The sequence below is a fragment of the Melitaea cinxia genome, chromosome 24, assembly GCF_905220565.1.
Source record: "Melitaea cinxia chromosome 24, ilMelCinx1.1, whole genome shotgun sequence".
In the NCBI taxonomy this organism is placed as follows: Eukaryota; Metazoa; Arthropoda; class Insecta; order Lepidoptera; family Nymphalidae; genus Melitaea; species Melitaea cinxia.
Window position 1 is genome coordinate 10,013,635 of NC_059417.1, and position 26,797 is coordinate 10,040,431.

The 26,797-nt window shown below is 33.6% G+C and overlaps 1 protein-coding gene across 1 annotated transcript; it reads left to right on the forward strand.

The window, feature by feature from the left end:
* The first annotated feature begins 584 nt into the window (after window positions 1-584).
* On the forward strand, window positions 585-25,968 carry LOC123665400 (phospholipase A1-like). The gene is made up of 5 exons (XM_045599713.1): window positions 585-920; window positions 11,475-11,599; window positions 13,895-14,047; window positions 15,550-15,703; window positions 25,299-25,968. Exons 2-5 carry the CDS (start codon window positions 11,479-11,481, stop codon window positions 25,966-25,968), a joined length of 1,098 nt encoding a protein of 365 aa, XP_045455669.1. The 5' UTR covers window positions 585-920; window positions 11,475-11,478.
* Window positions 25,969-26,797: the final 829 nt, after the last annotated feature.

The following is a 26,797-nucleotide window of genomic DNA, read 5'->3' on the forward strand; positions in this document are numbered from 1 at the left end:
TGTACCGATTAATTTTCTGAAATAAATATCAAGCTTCAAGCTTTTGTAATTATTCATAAATCTTTGAAATTGAAACCGTGTTTCAAAATTTCTAAATTCAAAACAGCTGTCACTACACTACATCCAAATAATTCTTTTTTATCTGATACTGTTATGTATCAGATATTTTGATGAATAACAAGCAAAATATGCCCTTAATTGGTCAAACTAATCAAGTTTTAATGACAAACACGATTAAACAGACATTTTATATAAATAGATTTTTGATTGATGAAGATCTAATCGAATACGAGTACACAGTCATGTAAAGATATTTGGATTTGAACCAATGGTGAACGTAAAATAAATATACCAATAAACGTTATTTTAATCGAACATTAATAGGTAGATTGTAATAGGTTAACGATTTTTAGTGCCTTTACTACCAACAATTAAAAAAAATCACGAGACACCTCTGAAAACAATTTTTCATTTACTTGTTATTTCCGAATGATCATATCAATACTACATTTTAATAATTTTTATAATCCCAAGTTGTAAATAAAAAATAAATAAGTAAATAAACTGGTTTCCGACCTGTATTCAATGGTAATAAATCCTTGTCCTTAAACTTGTATGCAGTAGACCACTAACGTCGATCGAGTCAGCAGCTGATTGCTGTTGTCCTATTTTTTTTTTAATTTTAAATTATGTAGTGAAAAGGTTCAAAGCGAAATAGTTTTTTATATATAATCCTTGTAAAGAGGTAGCACGAAAAAGTTTGTGTATGTTTTTTTAATTGGTGACTTCATTTTGTGTACAAAAAATATGTCTGTTAATAAAATGTGACTGTGTTTAAAATTATCTGTTTATCATATTTGGATCTTCAATAGAGGTTGATGTGCAATTAGATTTTTTTTTTACGAAAATATCAAAATAGTGTAAGTAATTTTTCATGCTATTTTTATTTATTATATTTTCGTGTGTTATTTTTTATTAATGTTAAAAATGTCATAAATAGTAATTTATAATTCCTCATAAGGATAATAATAATTTATTAATAGTTAAACATAAATTTAATAATATCGTTCTTTTTTAGATTTAAGTAAATTAGTGAATTATAAAATATAATAAAATAAATATATAAAACATGGGACACCAGGTAGGAACGAAGTTCCTTCGGTAAGTAAGAAGCAACACAATTTGAAAAAAAAAATGTTGATTTGATTATATTTTCTAGTTCTTGATTTTTTTTTAATTTTGTTGATTGGTTTTTAATTAAGTACATAAAAGTATTTAGGAAATTTAGTATTTGAGAAAATAACAAATACCGTTAAATAAAATAAATCAAACAAAATAATATAAATAATTCAAACTATTAAGTGAAATAAAAAAACATGTGTCTTTATTTATTTTTATCGACAGTATAAAATTACATAAATAATTAAGAAAACAGTTTACTAGTAATATTTTAGTTTTAGAAACGTCATATTATACAGCCGTGTGACTGATATTACGTCACTTCCGTTATATATTTTTCTGACGGTTTTAGTATCACATTTTTTTCAGTTCGGTCGCCCAGTCAAATGTCAAGCCTGCCGCAAGGAACTTCGTTCCAATAATAATGATTATTTTACTAACAAAAACTGCGAGGTTACATTTTAAAACTATTTATAAGATTAGTAATATTTTATTGAGAAAGATGCATTTAATATTCGTGTATTATCATTATATATGCATAAAAAGGTAGTTTTAAATTTTAAATTTTTGTTTTTTTTTTCTAGGTCGTTTTGTCCTTGTACCAATTATTCTTTAGTTAAAAAATATATTATATCTATATATGTTATGAAGGCACAGTCAGAAATAACAAAAATTTAACCTCACATAAATTAGTCTACCTGTGATGTATATAATAGCCTAAACTTGACTAGCCCGTTGGCGCAGTTTATACCCTACTGGTACGCTCCGCGGGTTGTGGGTTCGATTCTCGGCTGAATCTGGATGTAATATTTATATGTACTTTTTCTACTATAACAGTCGGTTGTTACTTGTAACACTAGCATTAAGTTGCTAACCATAGGAACAGATGACCGTCTGTGTATGTTATAAGACATTTATTTAAAACTAGGTCAGACGATTTTGACATTGAAAAATCTTATATTTATATAAGCGGATACATAAGTTGTTTTAATAAACACTTTCTTTTAGCCTTCCTTGCAAATAAAATAAATATTTGGCACTATTTGCCTTTATGTAATTAATATTTCCTATATAAACACGTTGTTTGTAAAAAACCCAATTAAAGATAAGACCGTCTTTGCATTTTGCTTAATATATTATTTAATAACAATAATAAAAATATAAATAAAGATGGTTATTCACCAAGCATAAAAAAACCTTAGAAACTTTAGATTTCCTTAAGTCTAATTTACAGATATTTTAGAAAAAATGCTGGTGAAAAGGTCTTAGACTCAGCTTATAGCTGCTTTTCAGTCCACACCTTTACAAATGCTGATAGCACAGGTCGTTAGATTTACAAAAACTAAATATAGTAACATATACTAATATACAAAGTATATGAAAATAGTATTAAATAAAAACCAGGATTAATAAATGAAGTACGTTGCCGAAGGTACAAAGTAGACAAAATGGCGAGCCACGTGAGACACACTATACGCTTATTATTTTATTTTTTATTTATTTATTTTATTTTATTTATTTTCAAAAGCACACTTACAACATACATATAAAAATTTTAAAATTACAAATATATAATAACAAAGTATCTGATATGCATGTCACTTACAAGTGTACATAACATTTTGGAATACAATGTTTAAAAGCACAAAAAATCACAAATAATTATAATATTTGAACTTTAAATATACCTACATTAATATAGTTCAACACTTACAATATTCAAAAAAAGAGTGACACCCCATCATCATCATCACAACCAAAATAATCAAAATCAAAAATAAAGATAAAAAACATATTATTATCATATACATTTATAAAATTAAACAATTGGACAATTTAATCAAAATAACGATTAGAAACAAATTATTAATTAATTCAATTAGAACAAATTCATTAATTAAGTAATTAAGAATAGGGATATAACAAAAGTCAAATCAAATTATCAAAAAATTCCAAATAGAAAAATTAAAATCAAAATCAAAATTAAATCAAAATCAAAGACAAATCAAAATCAAAATTAAAATTAAAATCAAAATCAAAATCAAAATCAAAATTAAAATCAAAATTAAAATTACTGTAAAATAAATTAAAATAAATTAAATATATTTTTTAAACTAATCATGCATTTTATAATAATTAAGTAACTTACATCTAAAGACAGAGAGAGAGTCGTGAAAAATGTCAATGCCTGGAATCGATTTACTGATACTATTATATTTGTAACACAAACGCACTAGGGGAGCTTGTTTCCCAATGTGAGACTTTACGCATGGAATGTAAAATATCTTGTGCGCGTGGGTACTTCTGTGTGTCCTAGAGGGAACCGATATGATTATCCTCTCTGTTATTTCAGAATTGGTAACCCTATTATGTAATATATTGTGCAGGAAAGTCAGATCTGAAACCTCACGCCTACTCCGAAGAGAAATCATGTGGAACCCTGCCAAACGCTCCCCGTACACTTGTCTGTGCGAAAAATTGCTTTCGTAAAAAGCAAGATGCCTCGTGAAAACACGCTGAATGCTCTCAATACGTTGAGAGTGTATACTGTACTGAGGATTCCAGATAACACTGGCGTACTCAAGACAGCTGCGCACTAGAGAATTATATAGTATCGTTTTTGTTCGCCTTGAGAAACCCCGTGTGTTCCGCTTGATAAAACCAAGATTTCGTGCAGCTTTAACAACTATATTATCAACATGTGCCACAAAAGTTAAACGGCCATCTATAATAACTCCTAAGTCTTTAATTTGTGATTTCTCTTGCAAGATAACATTTCCAATAGAGTAACTAGAGACAAGCGGCTTTTTCTTCCGGGTAAATTTTATATGGAAACATTTGCCTACGTTAAGAGTCATTTTATTGTGATGACACCATTCTATTATATTATTGAGATCGCTTTGCACCGAATCTATGTCTGAATTGGTTTTAACTATTTTGTATATTTTCAAATCGTCTGCAAATAGTGAACATCGACAATGTTTGATAAACTGGGTTATGTCATTTATGAAAAAAAGAAACAGAAGGGGGCCTAAATGAGAGCCCTGTGGAACCCCACTGTCAGCAAAGTACGTATCGGACTCAAAGCCATTAACAACAACTTTAAGAGGTCTTTTTGTTAAATACGATTGAAACCATCCAATAAGTGTATTCCCAATGCCATACTGTTGTAGTTTATTAATAAGTATTTGATGGTTTACTTTGTCGAAAGCGCAGCTAAAATCAGTATATATGGCGTCTACCTGGTCCCCCCATCTATCGCCAGTGCCAAGTCCGAAGTGAAAACCGTTAAATTAGTTTGCGTTGATAAGCCATGCCTAAACCCGTGTTGCGAGTGTGTTATGATGTTGCTGAAATATTTACTGAGTGAGGGATACACAAGGCTCTCAAACAGCTTGGAAAAGCATGAGAGGATAGAAATCGGACGGTAGTTTTTAACGTCCGCTCGATCACCTTTTTTGTAAACTGGTACTATTCGAGCTCTTTTCCATTCGTCAGGAAAAATTCCATTTTTCAATGAACTGTTAAAAATGACAGTCAAAGGTAACGCAAGAGCATTTACGCACCTTTTAACAAATATAGGAGGAATTCCGTCTGGACCCGGTCCCTTTCTTGGATCTAATGATTTAATTTTTTTTATAACCTCCACCTCATAGAATACCATTTTATTAAAAGTAGTCATACAGTAAGAGCTATATGCGAGTGGAGTGTTATGCAAATTATTTGGATTAATTGTATTCGTAAGCATAGTTTTGTTTCGGTAGGCGGACGAAAAGTGAGTGGCAAAAAAATTCGCTACTTCCCTACCACAACCAGTGCTTTCGCCATCCAGCGACATCGCTGTTGGCAGAAATTTCGTATTAAGCTTACTCTTGAAATAATTCCAAAATGACGATGGGTTCCTGGAAACATTTTGTTCGACATTATTCTTGTAATCATTATAACAATTATTAAACAAGTCACGACAACGACTACGTAGTATTTCATACTCAAGCTTATCCCTAGGGTTACCATACTTACGATACCTGATACGAAGCCTCTCCTTCTCCTTTAGCAACTTAATAAGACTGTGTTTAAACCAGTTAGGGTATTTGGAGTTTCGATTTTTCCGTTTGGGTACCAATCGCTCTATTATATCGTACAGTACACTATAAAAATTCGTGACCATGGCATTGACATCCTCACAATCAGCAAATCTGTGATACCAATCTATATTATTTAATTCTGCAACAATCCCCGTATAATCAGCCTTATAAAAATTGAAATGCATACAGACTTTGGGACGGAGGTACGATATGCTGGAACACGAGAATCTTATCAACAGACTAGGGTGATACAAATCCAGCTTACTCAACAAGTCAAGAGGCTCAACTACTGTCACATTAGCCATATTACTAATTACCAAATCCAAAAGTCTGTCATCACAGTTCTTAATATTATTGTATTGATGCAAATCATTAGTAGATAGAAAATCAATTAATGAGTAACCGAGCACGTTATTGTAATTAGATGGAGTCATACATGAAAAATTGTCTCCAGCACTCCAATCAATAAAACTCATATTAAAATCACCCATTATTATTACGTCATCAATTTGATTCATAACAGTATCTATACCTTCAAATAAACCTTTGGCAGTTTCAATCTTTACTGGAGGCGGCAGATAAACAACACAGACACCAATTGTTTTTACAAACTGATCACAGACAATGTCTAATACTACCCACATATTTTCACCATCAGTCTCCCAGCGTGACATTCGACACGAAGAGATATCTTTAGATACAGCAATCAATATGCCTCCTCCGTCTTTTTTAGAGTTAGAGGGAGAACAAAAACGATCCTTCCTGTATACTATATAACGCGAATCGAACAGTTCATTACTAGAAATTGATGAATTTAACCAAGTTTCAGTGAAAGCTACAACTTTATAATCGGAATTTAATATATTTTCCATGACATTATTCGTTTTTGTTCTCAACCCCCTCACATTTTGATAATATATATCAAACATTATATCAACCCAACAACGGCAACATTGACGGACCTAATGACGCTAGTTGATAGCATTAAGGCAATCCATGCTCTTAACCAGCTTAGCCTGACTAAATTCGTCCTTACGTACAAAAATTCTCCCATTCCTGATCCAAGTAAAACGGTAATTCATCTCTTTGGCCTTAATACGTGTGGCTGCGTGAAGAGCTTTATTAGCTGGTGACAAGTGTTCCGAAACATACACTGGCTTGGAAGTTCCACCGATTCCGAGGTGACTTGAGTTTAACTTTTCCTTGGGATTCTTTTTGTTGTATTGAGCAACCGATGCGAGAACTGCGTCACGATGTCTTGCACTTCGCAACTTGACGATGACACTCCGCGGTTTTTCGGGAGTTCTGTTAAATTGTGCAACTCTAGTAACATGTTGTATGTCTTCTTCAGTCAGAGGATTCTTAATAATTTTACTCAACTGAACAACAACATTCACCAAATTCTCATTTCGATTCTCAGGAATACCATTTATTTCAATATTGCTCTCCCTCATGTGCACTTCAACAATATTCAATCGAGACGTCAAATCTTTTACAGTTGATTTGAGAACCTCGTTTTCGCGTTGTAGTAGGTCAACCGTGTTACATCTTTCCTCAAGTCTTATTTTCATTTGTTCATACTGCGCGTTAATAAAGTTTATTGATTCTTGAAATTCTTTTATTTGATTATTAATGGTGTTCAATTGAGCTGTGACTAAGTTTTGAATTGCTGAAGTCAACTCCTGCTGTATAATGTTACGAAGTTTACATTCCGTCAGATCTCCGAGTATGCTGTCGACTTTATATTGAGTAGGTGAGCATTGTGGCGATTGACTTAGTTTTTTACGTTTCGTAACATAGGATACTTCATCGGTGTCTGTGGAAGAATTGTTACAGTCGTCCAAGGTTGTAACAGATCTTATAGGTGTATGTATGCTGCCATGTTTTGGTTGCTTATTTAAACATTCCGGACACTTCCAGTTGTTTTTCTGATGTACTTCCATTTGTTGAAACTGTCTAAGAGCTACATTGCCACATTCGATATCGTATCTAGCTTTGCAGCTGGCACAAGTTAGAAATTGCTTCTTAGGCAAGGTAGTCTTGCATCCCGCACACACGTTGCTGGATGACACGCTCATCATTTTAGCGAAGAAATCTTATTCACAAAAATTTAAATGTAAATAAATATGAGCGCGGCGGGTGTGGTTTGAACCAGTGTCGTCTTACGCTTCTTACTAAATTCACACCTCAGACCACTAGGCCAAGCGTTGATTTGACGTAGTGAGTGAATTCTGTGTATCGTATAAGATCAAACCTTTTGTGAATAGATCGATAACCGGTACCTATAGAAAAATATCAGATCACCCACAGTTTAACAAATTGTCTTTCTTTGTTTCAAGTTTGTTGATTATAATTATTAATTTATGTTAAATTCAGTAATAATGATATTATTCACACTGCGTACGATTCTTAGACAACAAAGTTTGTTTATTTCTTTGTATCACAACTCACTAAATGTTAATATCTTGAGAAACACAATTACATATCTTCCTTAATAATTTATTTATTTATTTGTGTATATTATTCTAGTCCACTACTGAGATTAGCCGAACACACCACTATTCCTTAGCGCTCACTAGGTATAATGATTTCGAAACTACTTGTATAATTTTATGCGCTTTCAACCACGAGAAAAAACAATTTAATTACGGAGCTTCTCTTTTACGTACTAACACGGCAGAAGCGACGAACGAATTCCTATGTATTATTATAAAGTCAAAAATGAAAATGAAATAAAAAATCAGTTTGTTTCAGTTGTTTCATTATTTGTAACTTCAATTTAACTCTCGGGTTATCTTATTTATCTATATTTTTATATTATACATAAATATATAAATATAATGAATATAAAGTTATATAGATCACGTGATATGTACATGAGTAGATTACAATAATATTTCATCATTAATCATCATTTCAGCCTATTGCAGTCCACTGTTGGATATAGTCACACGTTCGTGCCAAAAATTGCGTGAACTCATGTGTGTTGGCCATAGTCACCACGCTGGGCAAGCGGGTTGGTGACCGCAGGGCTGGCTTTGTCGCACCGAAGACGCTGCTGCCCGTCTTCGGCCTGTGAATTTCAAAGCCAGTAGTTGGACGGTTATCCTGCACTGGGTCGGCTGTATAAGTTTCAAGGTGGTAGTGAAACTGTATTATCCCTTAGTCGCCTCTTACGACACCCACAGGATGAGAGGGGTTGGCTTTATTCTTTAATGCCGTAGCCACACAGATTATAATATTTAGAGGTAATAATTTAAACTTCAAAATTACTCATACTACTAATAATTTTATGGAGGACACGAGCATGTTGCCGAAATATTAAAGAAAACTTCTCACAACAAACGCATTATAAAAACATTACAAATACATTACAAACAGATCTTAAAGATTATTCTTAGTTACATATTATGAAGTACAATGGGCGGACTTATGGCTAATTAGCCAATTTTTCAAATTTTTAACTTTATGTTTCGATGGTTATACAAATAGATTTAATATACTGATTAGGGGCTTTTTAAGCAGTTGTGGTTAACGCTACTTATCGGATGACGCTACAAAAAGACTTTGACAGTGGGAAGAAGAATAGTAGTAGAGAGTAGTGTGAGTAGGACCAATTTCTCCTCAATTTATAAACTGCAAGCTTAACACACACACACACACACACACATCAGCCTATCGCAATCCACTGCTAGACATAGGAATTTCAAAATTGGTTTAAATTTCGTGTTCTTGTTTTTTTTTTCTCGGGCGTCCCTGGTGACCCTAGACGGCACGCCCTAAGCAATTGCTTAAATAGCTTATAGACTAATTCAAGACTGTAAAAAAAAAAAAATCCATAACTTTTTACTGTCGGATCCTGTCATGCGTCAAATAATGTTATCCACAAGTGGTAAAACGGGTTCTTAATCATCACCAAACATCGCAATGTATTCATTTATTTAACGTCACTTAATACTTACTTAAATGACCTAGTGAATTTATGCCAAGAATCTTAACCGTGGATTTAAATCCAAATAAGGATCCCTGTGTTGTGTCTAGGTCTTTATCAAAACTGGTTTAATTTAATTCTAGAACGCCATCCAGGTGTCAATATTTTAATTTTTATGGTTACCTCTTGTCATAACGATTTATAACGATTAACATTTATTTGAAAATACACTTGATTAAGATAAAGATCTTATTGTATGATTCTTACGTATTTCACGCTTGGTTAGTTATATAATGCAGGGGCGTATTTAAGATTCAGCGCCAAGGTTAATAAAGTTTGTCGCTCCATATAAATATAAATGATTAATAAAATTGTTGGTTTATTTTGGAGTTTTTCAGCTGATCTGTTTTTAGCACATTTCGTATAATTAATAATACCCAATTATTTTGGCCGTCTATTCCACAAAATAATCGAGTAACGGGAATATATTCGATATATATTTCGACTGATTTTTTTACGTATAAATCGATTATAGCAAATATGTATCGATTCTTGTAAAATTCGATTATTTTTTCACATCCCTAGTACATACGCTCCGCTTGTGCCGGCGCGCCGCCTCTCACAGAATACCGCCCCGGGCCATGACCCTCGACTTGAGAATTAGGCCGACAGTCTTATCATCTCCGAGTTTCTTTGCCAATTGTAATGTGTAAATATAAGTATAATTACATATAAGTATATTCTACGTCAGAGAAGTAAAAAAAAGTTGTTCTGTAAGTCTAACTTATCTGTAAACTATGTTTATTAAATTATGACATAAAATCTATTTGGTTCCAATAAATTTTAATCTAAACACACATACAGCAAACTATAGTATAGTATAGTATATAAATGGATTACGATAGGATAATAAATCCATCTAGCGAGTTTCTTACCGATTCTTTTCCGCACAATCTACATAGAATACAGAACCAATAGTGGCTTCAAAATTACAGGCTAACAATTTTAATTTGTAAAATGATGATGCAAAAATGAATTTTAAGCCTATTTGAAAAAAAAATTGATTTTAATTTCGATTTCTTTTCTTTCTCTATTAAGGGATTTTGATTTGGTACTAAATTCTTCATTTCAAATCAAATTGCAAGCCTCGTATCGATATACGTAAATCTTTCTTACATACGTGGAATATATTAATTATTTACTCGCTAGTAATCAGTTGTAGGTCTATAATTTACGGTAATAATGGAATAGAATTATTACTGCATTGAGTTTAGTCTGATTATCCATGAATATAAAATGAAGCTCTTATTACTCGGTTTGTTACGATTAAGTTATTACATTTGAAGGGGAAATTTAGGAATGTTCTAATATCACTTAGTTATTACCAGTTGTCGACGAGTTAGTGCAACGGTCACAGCACTAGCTTATGGCTGTTGTACTGGCAGTCACGCGGTCGATCTTCACACATGGCATACATTTGTATTGGCCATACAGATGTTTGCTGTGGTCTGGGCATGTATTGACAAATGTGTAATGTGTGGTTCGTACCCCCGACACAGGTGTAGATCCTAGTAGCCGTTGGGCGTGAAGCGTTTATTTCTTTATTTACTTTGTTTTATTGAATGATTCAGTTTTTAGCTGGGTAAAAAGGTATTCTGCCCTGGGTGCGAGTTAAGCTTGCTACGTCACTGGTTCTCGGTCCGGTAAAATATTGATAAAACAATAAACAATGAGTGTATTAACATTCCTATCCTATCATCACATATCACATATCACAAATCCTACTGTATGGCTACGGTAGTAAAGAATATAGCCACCCCCTCTCTTCCCGTGGGTGTCGTAAGAGGCTAAGGGATAATACAGTTCCACTACCACCTTAGAACTTACAAAGCTGACCGATGGCGGGATAACCATCCAACTGCTGGTTTTGAAATACATAGGCCGAAGACGGGCAGCTGGGTTTTCGGTGCGACAAAACAAGCCCTATGGTCACCAACCCGCCTGTCCAGCGTGACTATGGGCAAAGCACACAAGTTCACGTCATTTTTCGCGTGAACCTATGGAGGCCTATGTCCAGCAGTGGACTGTAATCGGCTGAAATGATGATGTATTCACATTATCCCTAACAGTCAAGTTCCGATCAAATCACTCCCCAGCAACGATCCGTATGTTGTTTCTTGTTTTACTGGATCGAGATCGGACCGAGAACGAACTGAAATCGACACTGTAATGTGGATTGGGCCTAATTGCTATACATTCAGTCCTTTTCTTTCTTACAGTAAAATGATGAGAGTGAGAAAGATAGCATGCATATTTCTACTTCTCATGGCGTTAAATCCTTCATCTATCAGCACTTTTGAACCGCGACCAGAAATTGGATATCCAGCAGGACTTATACCAGAATGTGAGTTTCGTTTTAATTTTTTTTTAAAGTTTTGATTGACAGATGTGATTAAAGTAAGCGAAGATATGCCATCCAAAGTGACATAAATACTAGTATCATATTTGAGGTAGGAGCATTATCAAAATTTTCTCAAAATATTTTTTTTAATATTCTCGACTGGGGATTTACCTCAACCTTATAGAAGACCACACTTAATACTGCTCTCAAAGAGTACTGAGTTCTTATGGTGAGTTCAGTGGGCAGAGTTTCTTGGGGTTATCAAAGCGTTGGAGGTGTGTATAGGCTACGGTAAATACTTACGATTAAGCGCCTATATCTGAGTGATTATCTAAACACAGGAACTAGATAGGAATATCTACCCGTAAAATGTAGTATTTTAATGAGACTTCAAAATATTACGTTAGCATATAGCGTAATCTATAATATATATAAAAGCGAAAGGTCACTCACTCATCACAAAATCTCCGAAACTATAACACCTACAAACTTGAAATTTGGCAAGTAGGCTCCTTATAGGACGTAGGCATCCGCTAAGAACGGATTTTACGAAAATCGACCCCTAAGGGGGTAAAACGGGGGTTGAAAGTTTGTATGAAAGTCCTTTGTTTTTGAAGTAAGAGACTTGAAATTTAAAATTTACGCTCTTTAGATGGTAAGAAGGTGTCCAAATAATGTATCTTTAGACAACAACTCCCTTTTGGGGTTAAAACGGGGGATGATAGGTTGACTCCCTCATCACGAAATCTCCGGAACTATAACACCTACAAACTTGAAAGTTGGCAGATAGGCTCCTTATAGGGCGTAGACATTTGTTAAGAACGAGTTTTACGAAATTCGACCCCTAAAGGAGTACAACGGGGGTTAAAAGTTTGTATGAAAGTCCTATGTTTTATGAAGTAAGAGACTTGAAATTTAGAATGTTCGCTCTTTTGATGGTGAGAAGGTGTCCAAATAATGCATATTTAGAAAGCAACTCCCTTTTTGGGGTTAAAACGGGGGATGGTAGCTTGACTCACTCATCACGAAACCTCCGAAACTATAACAGCTACAAAGTTAAAATTTGGCAGGTAGGTTCCTTATAGGGCGTAGACATCCGCTAAGAACTGATTTTACGAAAATCAACCCCTAAGGGGATAAAACGGGGGACGGAAGTTTGTATGAAAGTCTTAAGTTTTTGAAGTAAGAGACTTGAAATTTAAAATATATGCTCTATAGGTGGTGAGAAGGTATCCAAATAATGCATCGTAATCTATATATATAAAAGAGAAAGGTCACTAACTCACTCATCACGAGAACTCAAAATCCATCCAGGTTTGACAGAGATAAAATTTGGCAGGGAGGTAGATTATAGTTAGCAGACGTCCGCTAAGAACGGATTTTACGATATTCCACCGCTAAGGGGGTTTAATTGGGGGTTGATAGTTTGTATGAAACATACACAGCCTGAAAATAAAACTAAAAATGTGGTGTATAGAGAGGTTTTATAAAAATAACTATTAAATTATACTAAATTGTGCATTTTAAAAAGTTACTCAATTTGATAAGCATTTCAAGTGACTGAAATAAAAAAATAATTTGCGTTAAACATCTTAAAAGTAATGCATATCTTCATAACCACGCGGACGTAGTCGCGGGCAACAGTCAGTGTATCATAAAACAAAGTCCCCAAAAGTGTATGTGATCGATTCGCTCAAAATCTACTGAACGGATTTTCATGCGGTTTCACCAATGGCAAGAGGCAGGTTTACGGAACGGCTAAGCCGATTTTGATGAGAGCTTCACTGGAAGTTTGCCGGGAAAACTTTGTGACACACTAATTTCAACGCGGGCGAAGCCGCGGGCACAGCTAGTAATTGATAAACGTAAAATAAACGTGGCACGATTGCCATCGTTATTGTTGCCAGTGTTATCCTGCCATCGGTCGGCTTGTTAAGTTCCAAGGTGGTAGTGGAACTGTGTTATCCCTTAGTCGCCTCTTACGATACCCACGGAAAGAGAGGGGGTGGCTATATTCTTTACTTCTGTAACTACACAGCAGACAAGTGACGATTGCTATCAGGTGTTTATGATAATAACCGGATACGACAACTTTACGTGTTTTCTGAAGCACGGTGGGGAGACAAACAAGAACTAGCATCTAAACGAAAAAAAAAATCTACACATACTTAATATAGACTCCGAGGAAGAATCGAAACCTACCGCTGGTGATGAAGGTGCCTAGTTCTACTAGACCAAAACAGCTGTCAATAACAATAATATATACCTAAGTATGAATAATCTTTTTGATTCCTGCAGGTCCCGGGGTAACAAAGAACGCGACAATCACTCCCGCAATGATGAGCCTTTTGCAGATCATAGTTCATAGAGTGGCCGAAAATGGCCAAATTTACAGGAAGGCTTTTTCTATTCTATCAGCACACAGAAGCATACCCAAAGAGAAAAATATAGGTAAGAACTTTTTTTCTAACTATATTAATTTGATTGTATTTTTTATGTATTTGTATCTTAATGATTTTTTTTATTGAATGATGAGTATTGTACTATACTTATTTTGTCGGTAAACTAAATTTATGTCGGTTTATTTTTTTGTTTTAAGAACAAGCAATTATTAAAAAAAAAAAATAACTATTGTGGGCTTTATGGAATAAATTAAACCGAACGTTCTTGATCCTTAGCCTTTATGAATATGAAATAGGCAAATTTTTATTATTAGTAGTAAATTTTAGTATGTCGTGTTTTTGTTTAGAATCTGTTTAGTTAGTACATTATACATCTATATCATTTTAAGAGAAATATTTTTGTTTTAAATGGCTATTAAAATTACGCTCCACATAAAGCTAATTGGTTGTCGTAGCCTGTGCTACCTCACGCATTAACGGGTCTCGGAAGTAGCAGAGTATTTCTGACCCTAGACTCGAGTCTAGTCTAGAGAGCTGAGATTCTCTTACTCTCTACAGGCACATGAAACTACTGAAATATTTTAGGTCCCCGAAGAACAAACATTAATTTACACATAAATTCTTCCCATATAAAATAATTTAAGTCAGGTAAATTAGCATGCAGGGCGAACTTGATATATTCCATAATTTTTGGGTCGAAAAATCCCCTCGTGGTCCCCAATGGTGCTTCAAACTTTAATAGTAGCATTCGTGTTAATGTTGTTGACATAATGCGTTCAACTTATTTAAGTGGGTAGTTTAAGTTTTCAGTTAGTTTCGAACCTCTCAGTGGAGAGTACTATATTCTTTGTTTCGAACTGTTCTCCGGCTACTACGACTTTATCTGGTTTTTAATTATTTTTTAAATATTATGTACTAATTAAATCGATAGATTTTGTCATGTTGGTTTCGTTTCGTTGGTTCGATAGTTTTGGATAACTGCCAAAGTCTATATAAGCGTTATTGTAAACATTTAAATTTTTTGTGCAATATTTAAACTGTCTTATTTCGTTGGAATCCTTCAACGAAGTATTAGAAAACTTTAAAAAAAGATAAATGAATTTTGTAGTCGGTCTCAAGTCATGACGAAAAAAACAGAAAAAAATTCGGTTTCAGTTCCGTCTTCAGCTAGTTTCAGCAAAAAATCTAGTTTCGTTATTAGTTTTGGTTTAGGCCAAAATGAGCTGAAACTTTCGGCCCCACCGAACTCTGTGTTTGTGAAATGTTTTCGTTCGGCTAACTTAGCCACCCAACTCGCCACTGGGGTATATCACAAGAAGTAAATGTAAAATGTAAAATTTATGTTATTTTTTGTTTGTTTGTGTAAATAAATGCTCATAATACAATAGACATTCGTAAACAATTTTAATTTGTCCACGTGAGTTTCGTGAGGCGAGGTCGGATACAAATATTTATATGTTTATTAAAAGTATACATACTAATGACGAGACAATAAAAACAACGACACCTTGTCTTCATTCACTTTATTTTTTCCTATATTATTCTTTACAGATTTAAGGAATAAGAAGACTGTTCTGTACGCTGTTGGTTTCCTGGACAGCTCCATATTTCCTCAGAGCCAGGCGGTTGCTACCGCATATTCCAAGCGAGGGTACAACGTGCTCATTACAGAGACATTTTCGTTTCTTACTTACATCTACCCTAAGTAAGTATTATGTAACTTATCTTTTTACTATTTATTGACGTAAAAACGTCTAATAAATCGATGAACGCCGGCTGCATGCTCGAAAAAGATGACTCATTGTCCCGTTACGCTTATTGTATGCTTGCGCCGCATCTATCTCTCTTTCACTCGATTGGCTTATACGTCCGAGGAGATGTTTTGTTATGACGTTGTCGCGATATACTATCGTCCGTAAACCTTTATGGACAATTTTTTTTTTTTTGTAATTTATTTATTCTATTTTTTGGCAAAGATAACTAAAAAGAGTTCTAATTATAAATGCCAATCCTAAAACGGAATAAAAATGAATTCCAAAGAAAATATTGTTTTATTACTGATTTAAATTAAGTTTTGAAAAAGAAAAAAGAATGTATTTATTTGGGATATCCCAAAAATTCCATACAAATTTAACTTTATCGTTTGTGACATAGGTATGTGCATAATATCATTAAGATATCTCTTAAAACAATAACCATAATCAGAATTAACAAAAAAAGGTAGAGTTGAATAAAATATTCAATATCTTCATTAAAATTATTCCGGATGCAGGCGTTAATTAAATGTGCATGAAGATGTTTTGTTTAATCAATAATCAAGCAGCATACGATGCGATCTATCCGCAAACAATGCTCGCATTGTAATGAACGCATTCCTTAATATATTCCTTGCATTCAAGTCTTTCATAGATTTCTTTCTATTGTTTTATTTCGATTCGTTAAGCTCTGCGCTTTTTGTGTCTAATTAATTTATTTATGAATTTTTCCGTCTTTAATATTTAATCTTTAATAATTAATTTAATTTTGCTTATTACGTCTATGCTTAGTATGTTATTAGACATATTTTCATTATATAATTGTATAATATATATATTTTTTTTCGTAATGATTAAATAAATAAAAAAGTATCAGTCATTTGATTCAAATCACTCTGTACCTACATATACAGCCATTTTGAGCCTGGCGAGTGCGACACTCTTAAAATAACCTTGATTATGTTTTTTGGAGAGTAGTAGTTAGTTTAATAATGTATTTTATAATAAATAAAAAATAATACAACGAAAATGAATGGAGATGGAAATGGACTGGAATGTATGTACACGAATAAATTACGAACGAGTGACAAGGTTTGTTTGAAAGATAATTAAAAAGGAGGATATAACCACAAAAAAAATTACGGTATGGAGTTTGCTGTATCAACTTTTTTATTCTAAAAACAAGTATTAAAAACGTAATTGAGATCGTCATGTCGATAAGACATATTATTATTCAAACAAAGCTAACCTTTCTTTGAATAGCAAGGTAAGTAACATTAAAACAAAAAAACAAAAAAAAACAAAAAAAAAACTTTAACTTCACAGTCAAAACTTAAATGTCATCTTACAAAATCTAATCACAATTGTTATCTTTAGGAACACTAATTGGAATTCTAAGGATATGTTTACTTTCCTTTAATTTTATGCTAAGCATCTCTGTGCAGAGATTATATCTCATATAGATGCTGCGGAGGATCTCATCTACGTAATACGTTTCTAGAGTAAATTAAATTTCTTACTTTATTACCAAGTTATAAAGTATTGTACACTTAAGTTAATGTTTACGATATTCTGCTTATTATTTCAATGAATATATTTACGAAGATTAATTATTTTTAAATAACTCGCACTTCGTGGACAGTAAATAAATATATAATTAAATACACTCAACGGCCCCCAATGGGATTTACTCTTGTCGGGGATCTGGAAATACACATTGTATGAATACAAACATCTAGACAACGAAAAACATCTAAATAAGAAATTAGTACAAATATTTGTCGCGAGCGGGAATCGAACAACCCAATCGCCAACGTTAAAAAAGTAGAAATAAAATGCTAAAGTTCGGAGATCCAAAAATGTAAATAGGAACATCTGCTCCTAAGGTAGCCAACTTAATATATGTCTTTTAGGTAACAGCAGGCTGACATGAGTAGATAATGATTACACTGAGGTCGAGCACAGCAGGAAAGTTCCTCTTGGGTAGTACCTCGACCTTACAGAAGATCACAGCTGTATAATACTATTTTCAAGCAGTGTTGTGTTCCTTTGGGTGAGTAAGGTGACCAAAGCTCCTGGGGGGAATAGGGGATAGGTACGGCAACGCGCTTGCGATGCTTTTGGTATTACAGACGTCTATAAGCTACGCTGGTAAAAAAAACTCACGTAGTAGCCGGGAATAGATCCCACAACCAACGGAGCAGATAGCAAACTACGACATCGATACAATCATTAGCACAAAACATACTTTAAAACAGTTTGTACTTAACTTGTTTATTTACATTTTAATGCATGTTTTTCTCATTTGAAATTTAATAATGATACACGTGGAATATAAAATTACAACAAAAGGCAATAAAAGTGAACATTTAGAGGAATTGTTCATTCAGATCATTTTTATTATGTAGAATAAGGAAGTAATCATTATGATATTTTCAATTCTCACGTACATATTATATTTGTGGAAATCCAAAGTTTACTTGTTATTCCACCGTGATATATTTTTTAAGATTTTAGTCGACATATTAGGCATCATAAATGTATGCTATTTTTTACTTGTGTTGTGTAACAGTTCTTGGACCTCATTCGCTGACATTGACATTAAATAAATATACAAGCTATCTACTTTTATATTTATTTAAAACAATTTTTTATCAAAATCCTTATCAGATTATTTGTTAGTAGTAGTAGTAAGTGGAGTCTGTCAACCACTCTGCTGTAGTTTTGCGTGCCGCGTAGGCGACTAAGCACCCGCAGTTTTTTCGGGTTCGATTCCCGCTCGGATTGGATATTTGTATTTAAGTATGTATGTATGTATGAATGTATATGTTTAATTATTTGAATATTTATAATAAATTTGTTGTAAATTGTACACCTACGCTGACGCTAGACCATTTCGTTTGCCCTAAGGTTGCCTGGAAGAGATCGCTTTAGCGATAAGGCCGCCCTTTGTACCTAATGAATATATTGTTACTATTTTTCTTTCTTTGCTATGTATCATTTCTTTTTTTGGTGTACAATAAAGTGTATTATTATTAATATTATTATGCAAATATTTTTTCCGGTTTAAATGTTGTCTTGGTGGGTCTTCCCACCGTGCCTTGGAGGGCACGGTATGCTGTCGGTCCTGGTTATCATATATAACTGATAGCGATCGTTACTCATAGTTATGTTTCCGCCAAACCGCAAAATAGCAGCATGGTGAATTAAGCTCCGAATTCCGATACTACTCATACACGGAAAAAGAGGCTTATGCCCAGCATTAGAATGTTATAAACTGAATTGTGAAGTGGAGTAGAATTTTCGAAGATATATTTGCTTTGAATTTTACTAATAATTTAGTATTGTTTTAGAGGATGATGTTGCTGCAATAGTAACAGGCTAGCGGTGTAAGTTTCGACCCCCGTTCAATGTTTCTATTGATTATAATACTCGTTAAAGTTTGGGTATTTGTTGTTGTATCGTCGATCGTCCTTTTCCAAAGGTCGATATGACCGGGTACTGTAATGATTATTTGATTAATGATGACCGGGTACTGTGATGATTATTTCAACTTTATGGGTTTGACGGTTTACAAAATAGGACAACGTCCGTCAGTCGTTTAACTAGTTATAACCAAAACAAATCGGAATATAGGATATTATTAAAATTAAATGTCGATGTCGAAAAAATGGTTCTATGAGGGTGTCATTTTCAACACTTGAACAAATCCTCTTTAAATATTAAAGAGAAAAAACGAAAAAAAAATTATATGTCACTTTCTTACGTCTACAACGCCTATATAAATTTCGATGCAACAAAGAAACCCTCTTTTAATTTGCTTATTTATTTTTATTAGGTATTCACAAAGACTAAGTTAAAATTAATACATATAACGTATGAAAGATAGTATGCAAATAAAATAAAGAAAGGAGTACCTACCCCTTAAAATTCAGTTGGATGATAATCCAGTATCGATTAATTCCAAAAACATGCAACAGAAATACGAGCACCCAGACTATGGTAAGCATCATTATGGCCTATCCAACATTTGATATATGTGATAGAATATGTGAACAGTTGATTGCTGAGATAGTTGTGTCAATCCGTCAAGCCTCTATGAAGTGATGTTTCGAATATATATATATATATATATATATATATATATATATATATATATATATATATATACGGTCGAATATGTAATATACGGTCTAATTGAGTATCTTTCTTTTTTTAAATCCGTTAAAAAAGCCCTTGCCCAGCAATGACTTTCAAAATTGCTGTTTCAGTGAGTGAATAAAGTCATCAGTGGATATAATTATTTGTCAAAAATAATCTTCGAAATAGGTAGCTAACCTTTGGAATAATCTCCCAAAATTCATCCAAGAAAGCTCATCGCTGTCCACTTTTAAAAACAATCTTAAGAACTATCTGCTTTCCAAAATCAGTACAGATGTATGAGATGTATATATGTATTATATTTATGTTTTATGTATATGTGTATGTAGATGTATGTATGTATGTATGTATGTATGTATGTATTTAGATGTATGTTTATATATGTTTATTTATGTGTGGTGTATGCATTTTATATGTTTTATTATTATTATTATTATTCTATTCCTGCACTACTTTGCCCCGCGTTTCACATTATCACTCACTGCCATGGGTTCACTGGAAGAGATCTCTTTTAGAGATAAGTTCGCCCTTGCCAACTTTCTATATTATTATGACTATTGTAAAATTTAGTGCAATAAAGAATATATATATAGAACCTACAACCTAACAACGTCAAAAGCAATAATATATTGAACTAGACTTTAATTGATTGATCATCTGTTAAAACGGCAATAAAATAAAATATTTTTCATTTGAAATACTAAAATATAAGTTGAATCGTTTATCAATGTAGAATTTGTCAACTGAAGTCTGTTTCGCTCGTTCCACAATCAATCAAAATCGAAGCTTTGTTGAATAAATTGAAAAAAAAAATGTAAAAATATGTCTCTATAAATATTATAAATGGGAGTGTGACAGAATAAATGTGTGTTTCTTTTTTGTTAAAATTATTAATGTATTCGTAACTGAATTTAGTATGGTATTGTTGGAGATCAGAATTGACACAGCATAATTTTATGAAAGCGAGGATTATGGCTTGTGTAGTAATAAACCAGCTGACCCGGCGTACTTCGTATAACCATATTTGTTTTCATTAATATATAGATTCCTTTAACTTTTTTTTCTTAAAAACTTTCTCTTGACAATAACGAAAAAAAAAAAGAATTATCTAATATGCTGAAATCGTTCAGAAGTAATGCGCGTAGATACATTTCGACAATTTATACTAATAATAATAATAAATATAATAATAAATAATTTTATCTACACTAATGTTGTAACATTCTACTTATGTTTCCAATACTTGACTTATAATTACTACTGTTATAGCGCAGACAATAAAACACTCAATTTAAGCAATTTCACATGATGGTATAATATCCACATCGATATCGTAAAATCTCATTATAACATCGCGCGCATGCGCGCAGCTGCGCTCTCATTGGTTAGATTTTAATGGCGGCAAAATCACTGTGACAATACACGTACGCGTGAATTTAATTTAATAAATTAAAAGTTAAAAATGGATAGCGACGATGATATTTGTACGCCTCCGGATATTCTAGAATTGGCAACAAAATTAACTCACAATCTTTTGCCAGAAAAATCTAGAAAATTATATGAAAAAGAATATAATAACTTATTCCGACTCCGTCTACGAGCTCTACTGCTTGCCCCGCGACCGCTACCGCTGCTGGATCAATAATTAACATTAACTTTCAAAATTGTACCATCCAAAATTTGAACAATTATTATAAATAAACTATTGTCAGCTTTTACTCTTGTTGTTTGATTAATTGCATTAGTGAAGATAAAGTAGTGTATGCAACTGCATATAACACGGGTATTAAAACACTCGTTACTATTATGAAACTCGCTGCGCTCGTTTCATAAACTTACACTCGTGTTTTAATACCCTTCATTATATGACAGTTGCATAAACTACTATTATTGCACACAGTAACATATAACAATTACATAAGAATAAAGTTTAAAGGGGAAAAAAATTACATCGCATGCAACTGGCGGTCTTATCACTAGATAACGATCTCTTCCAGACACCACACACAGAACATATTATAAAGCTAAAAAGTTTGTTTGTTCGATTAAACGCGCTCATGTCAGAAACTTTTGAAGGTTCAGATTGAAAAAATCTGTTTGATAGCCTATTAACCGAGGAAGACTATAGGCTATTTTTTCTCAAATTAATACGTGTGAAACCGTAGAGTACAGCTAGTTCATTTAGTATATAGATAAGATTGCCGACTACTAACGTTGAAACATTTTTTTTTGCTAACAACTTTATGAACCCAATTTAAAAATAAACTATTTTTAATTTACTTTTTTTGTCTCAAAATTAACACGAAATCTCGTCTCAGGCAAGAAAAATAAGTAAGAGACTTTTAAGACTAAGCATTTTATTTACTTTCAACAACTGTTTTAAATTATTTAAACATTAAAATCTTAAATTATTATCGCACTAGAAATTCAAACGAAATGAAAATATTTATTTTACCCTACGGTGATAACATACATTGAACAAACGTTAAAAAATAAATCCACAACCAAAAAACCTAACAAAAATAAAAAATTGTCAAGATAGAAAAAAATCAATCAATTAAAAAAAAAAAAACAATTATTTTAACCTACTCCAAAACGAATTGCTTATCTTATATTCATACAGCGACACAATTTATTCGTTACATTCTTACGTAATTCCTTTCTGAAGAAATTATAGTATATACACTTAAAATAAATAACATAACCTAATATAATTGAGTTTGCTTGGAACTAACAACGTGGGTAGTCGAAATCATATTCAATTAACTACGCATTGTTAGGGATAGCTCAAAGTATCTTCTTGTCAGATTTCGATCAAACTTAACGGGACCACATAACACGCACCAGCTTTGGATTCATAAAATAATTAACAAAATCTGTATTCCCATTGAAAATTTATGACACATAAAAAATTCAGTCGAATTGAGGACCTCCTCTTTTGAAGTCATTATATTATCTGCAATACAAAAGTTAGCGCATATACAACATACATATACACACAAATATCTACAATTAAAAAGAAAATAGAAGAAATGGAAAAAGGAAATAGGCATCTCTATTCTAGTTTAGTAGAATACAGATAAATAGCTTATCCCATGACTACAAAGAGTCACTCAACTACGATTTTAATTATATACTTTGTCTCAGAACTATTACGATGGATGATTAAAATATATGTGGAATAATTACCACACTAATGATACTATATTATTAAAATATTTTTATTGAAATTACACGGTATAAATACTATTTCCAAACTCTACAAATTGTCAAATGAAGACTCTGTCAAATAATAAACTTTTAGCATTGATGGTCGTCGACCGAAAAAAAAATTAAAAAAAAAAAGCTTGGCAAAACTCACGTAATTAATAAACCTGATGCTCTACAAATGCAAAAAGTTCTGATTGAATCTTGATTATTACGAGTATACTGAGCTAAATTATTGAAGTATGACAAAGAATGAAATGTCTTGATCAAAATTTGGAGCAACTCAATTAGGGAACATTTCAATTTTGCGAAGGTACAGCCAAAAAGTACTTCTCTCAAGTAAATAAATATTTTAGGACAGTTCTAACATACACACACGGTTGCCTGCTCCCTAGGTAAGCCATTCAGTGTTTCATGTTATAGGTAACAGCCGACAGTTATAGCTATTTTTTTTTGATAAATATACGTAGATATAGTACACAAATAAATAAATACAAATATTATCCAGACTTGCTATGTGGTTACGGCATTAAAGAATATAACCACCCCCTCTCTTCTCGTGGGTGTCGTAAGAGGCGACTAAGGAATAACACAGTTCCACTACCACCTAGGAACTTGAAAAGCCGACCGATAGCGGGGTAGCCGACCGATAGCGGGATAGCCATCCAACTGCTGGCTTTGAAATATGCAAGCCGAAAACGGGCAGCAGCGTCTTCGGCGCGACAAAGCTACCCATGCGGTCACCAACCCGCTTGCCCATCGTGGTGACTATGGGCAAAACACATGAGTACCTACAGACCATTTTTGGCTCGAGCTTGTGAACTATTTCCAGCAGTGGACTGTGATAGGCTGAAGTGAATTGGCTTAGGTGGCTATCGAACCCACGATCCGCGGAGCAAAAAGTAGGGCCACTGCAAACTGCGCTAACGGGCTAGTTAAATCAATGAAGTAGTCTTGTATCTTCTCTTGCTTGAGTTCTTAAGTAAGGTCACCGGAGATTATTTGAGTTGGCATAGGATTTGTGAAGCTCCTGATTTCACATGCGTAATTGAGATAGGGCACAGGAGGAAATTTTCTGCTCAAAATATAGAGCAGCCCGACTAGAGTAGTTCCTTGACCTTACAGAAGATCACAGCTAAATAAACACTGTATTCGAGCAGTGTTGTGTTCCTGTTGGTGAGTAAGGTGACCAGAGCTCCTGGAGGGAATTGGGGAGTAGGTTGTAGGGTATGCGCTTGCAATGCTTCTGGTGTTGCAGACGTCTATAAACTACGGCAATCGCTTACCATCAGGCTAGAGGTGACTCGTACGCTTGTTTGCTGACCTAGATACATAAAAAAGGCGTGTATACGATATGGTAACCGCTTACCACAGGGTGGACGCCACGTGTTTAACCCGTTATATCAATTTAGAAATTTTTCGTAAAATTTAAAGCACGTATTTCCATGTGACCTTATGTTTACTATCAACACAGACCACGAGATGAAATTTAAATAAGATTTGCATTTCAAAACTCGGCAGTGCCTGTCTGTATTATATTCACAACGATTTTTGGTTACATCCACGAGCTTTAGAGATCGTATTTTTTAATTTTAAGCATTGCAGGCTTTTACTAGACTATTCCAGTTTATTAAAAATATTTTTAAAATAAAAGCTATAACTGCCAATGCGCAATCGAGCTACGTGAATGATTAAGCTCCAACCCTTCTTCTTTATGGAGAAAGAGACCTATGCCCAACAGGTGGATGTTACTGGCTGAATTAATTATTACTATTATTTTCTATCTAATATATAAAATTCTCGTGTCGCAGTGTTTGTAGTTAAACTCCTCCGAAAAGGTGTGACCGATTCTCATTAAATTTTGTGTGCATATTGGGTAGGTCTGAGAATCGAACACTATCTATTTTTCACCCCTCTAAATGTGAAGGGTAGTCCACCCCTAATTTTTTTTAATTTTTAGATAAATTTTTTATTTTATTATGATTTGGCGTTGGAAAATACATACAATCCTAAATTTTTACCCTTCTACCACCAACCCCTATTTTTAAATAGCGTTTAGCGGCAAGACAACGTTTGCCGAGTCAGCTAGTAGATATATATTTTAAAATTTTTTATTTTATAATGTAATAAACCATTAATATTAAACAGTGCAAGTAATAAAAATAAATCTTGTTTCAGATCCGTCCGGTTAACAAGATTTATTGGAAAAAAAATTGGAGAATTCCTCGTGAAACTTATGGATCACGGTCTGACTGCTGAAAATCTTGAACTTGTTGGCGCAAGTCTCGGTGCTCACGTCGCTTCTCATGCCGCCAAATACTTCTACGCTGCCACAGGAAAAAAACCAGCCAGGATAACCGGCTTAGATCCAGCCGGTCCATGTTACAGAGCGTTACCTAAAGAGGAGAGACTCGACGCATCTGATGCGGAGAAAGTTGATATTATTCATACAAATATAGATGGTTTTGGTATAGCCGAAAGGTTGGGTCATATAGATTTTTACGCCAATGGTGGAGAGTTCCAACCAAGCGATATACCATACATACCATGCCTAGTAATATGTAGTCACGTTAGAGCTATATTTTACTGGTGGCAAGCAATCGAACATCCAAAGAAATTTATCGGTATTCAATGCGATTCTATCCAGAATGCAAGGCTGGGTAGGTGCAATAATACAACCGTCAATTATCTTGGTGCTGCAGCTAATTTTTCCAAGCCGGGAATATACTTCCTACCAACCCATAATGAATTTCCGTATTACAGAGGTAAGGATGGATTAAAAGATTCAGACATCTTTAAATCTATATTAAATAGAATAAATTCTGATGATGAATTTGTAGTGAAGTAATTTAAAAATACTATCTATATAGATTTTAACTATTTTTTAGTTAAGAAGTGTATGTAAAGACATGTTTGTCATGCATAACTTTTTGAAGTTTATTGGATCTAATAAGGCCTACGGTATGAAAAAATATGGGGAGGATTAATGACCTTGTTACGTTTTTCGTAACCCCATCTATCGTTGTCATATGGTAACGTTTTCTAATAACGCCACATAGATAGATAGATTAATTCATTCGTTTATTTACTATTTGATATGCTATTAATCTTTTTCTTAGATTAATCAGCCTTTTTGTGCCTATTTAGAGAGTCGATCTGAAGGAGTAAACTCCAGTCGTGCGTCGGAGTTGACACACACACATTTTTGTACAAATAGCTTTATTTAGAAAATATAAGAAACGGTTTGGAATATATAGAAGAGGAAGAAGTGTTGTCTAAATATACTAAATTAATCACAAGGACATGGTTAATGTCAGTTTATTTATCATCATACATCATCACAGCAGCCTTTCGCAATCCACTACTGAACATAGGCCTCCACAAATTCACGCCAAAAATGGCTTCAACTCATGTGTTTTGCCCATAGTCACCACGCTGGGCAGGCGGGTTGGTGACCGCAGGGCTGGCTTTGTCGCACCCAAAACGCTGTTGCCCGTCTTCGGCCTGTGTATTTCAAAGCCAGCAGTTGGATGATTATCCCAGCCATCGGTCGGCTTTTTAAGTTCCAAGGTCGTAGTGGAACCGTTTTATCCCTTAGTTGCCTCTTACGAAACCCAGGGGAAGAGAGGGGGTGGCTATATTCTTTGATGCCGTAACCACACAGCAGTTTATTTATA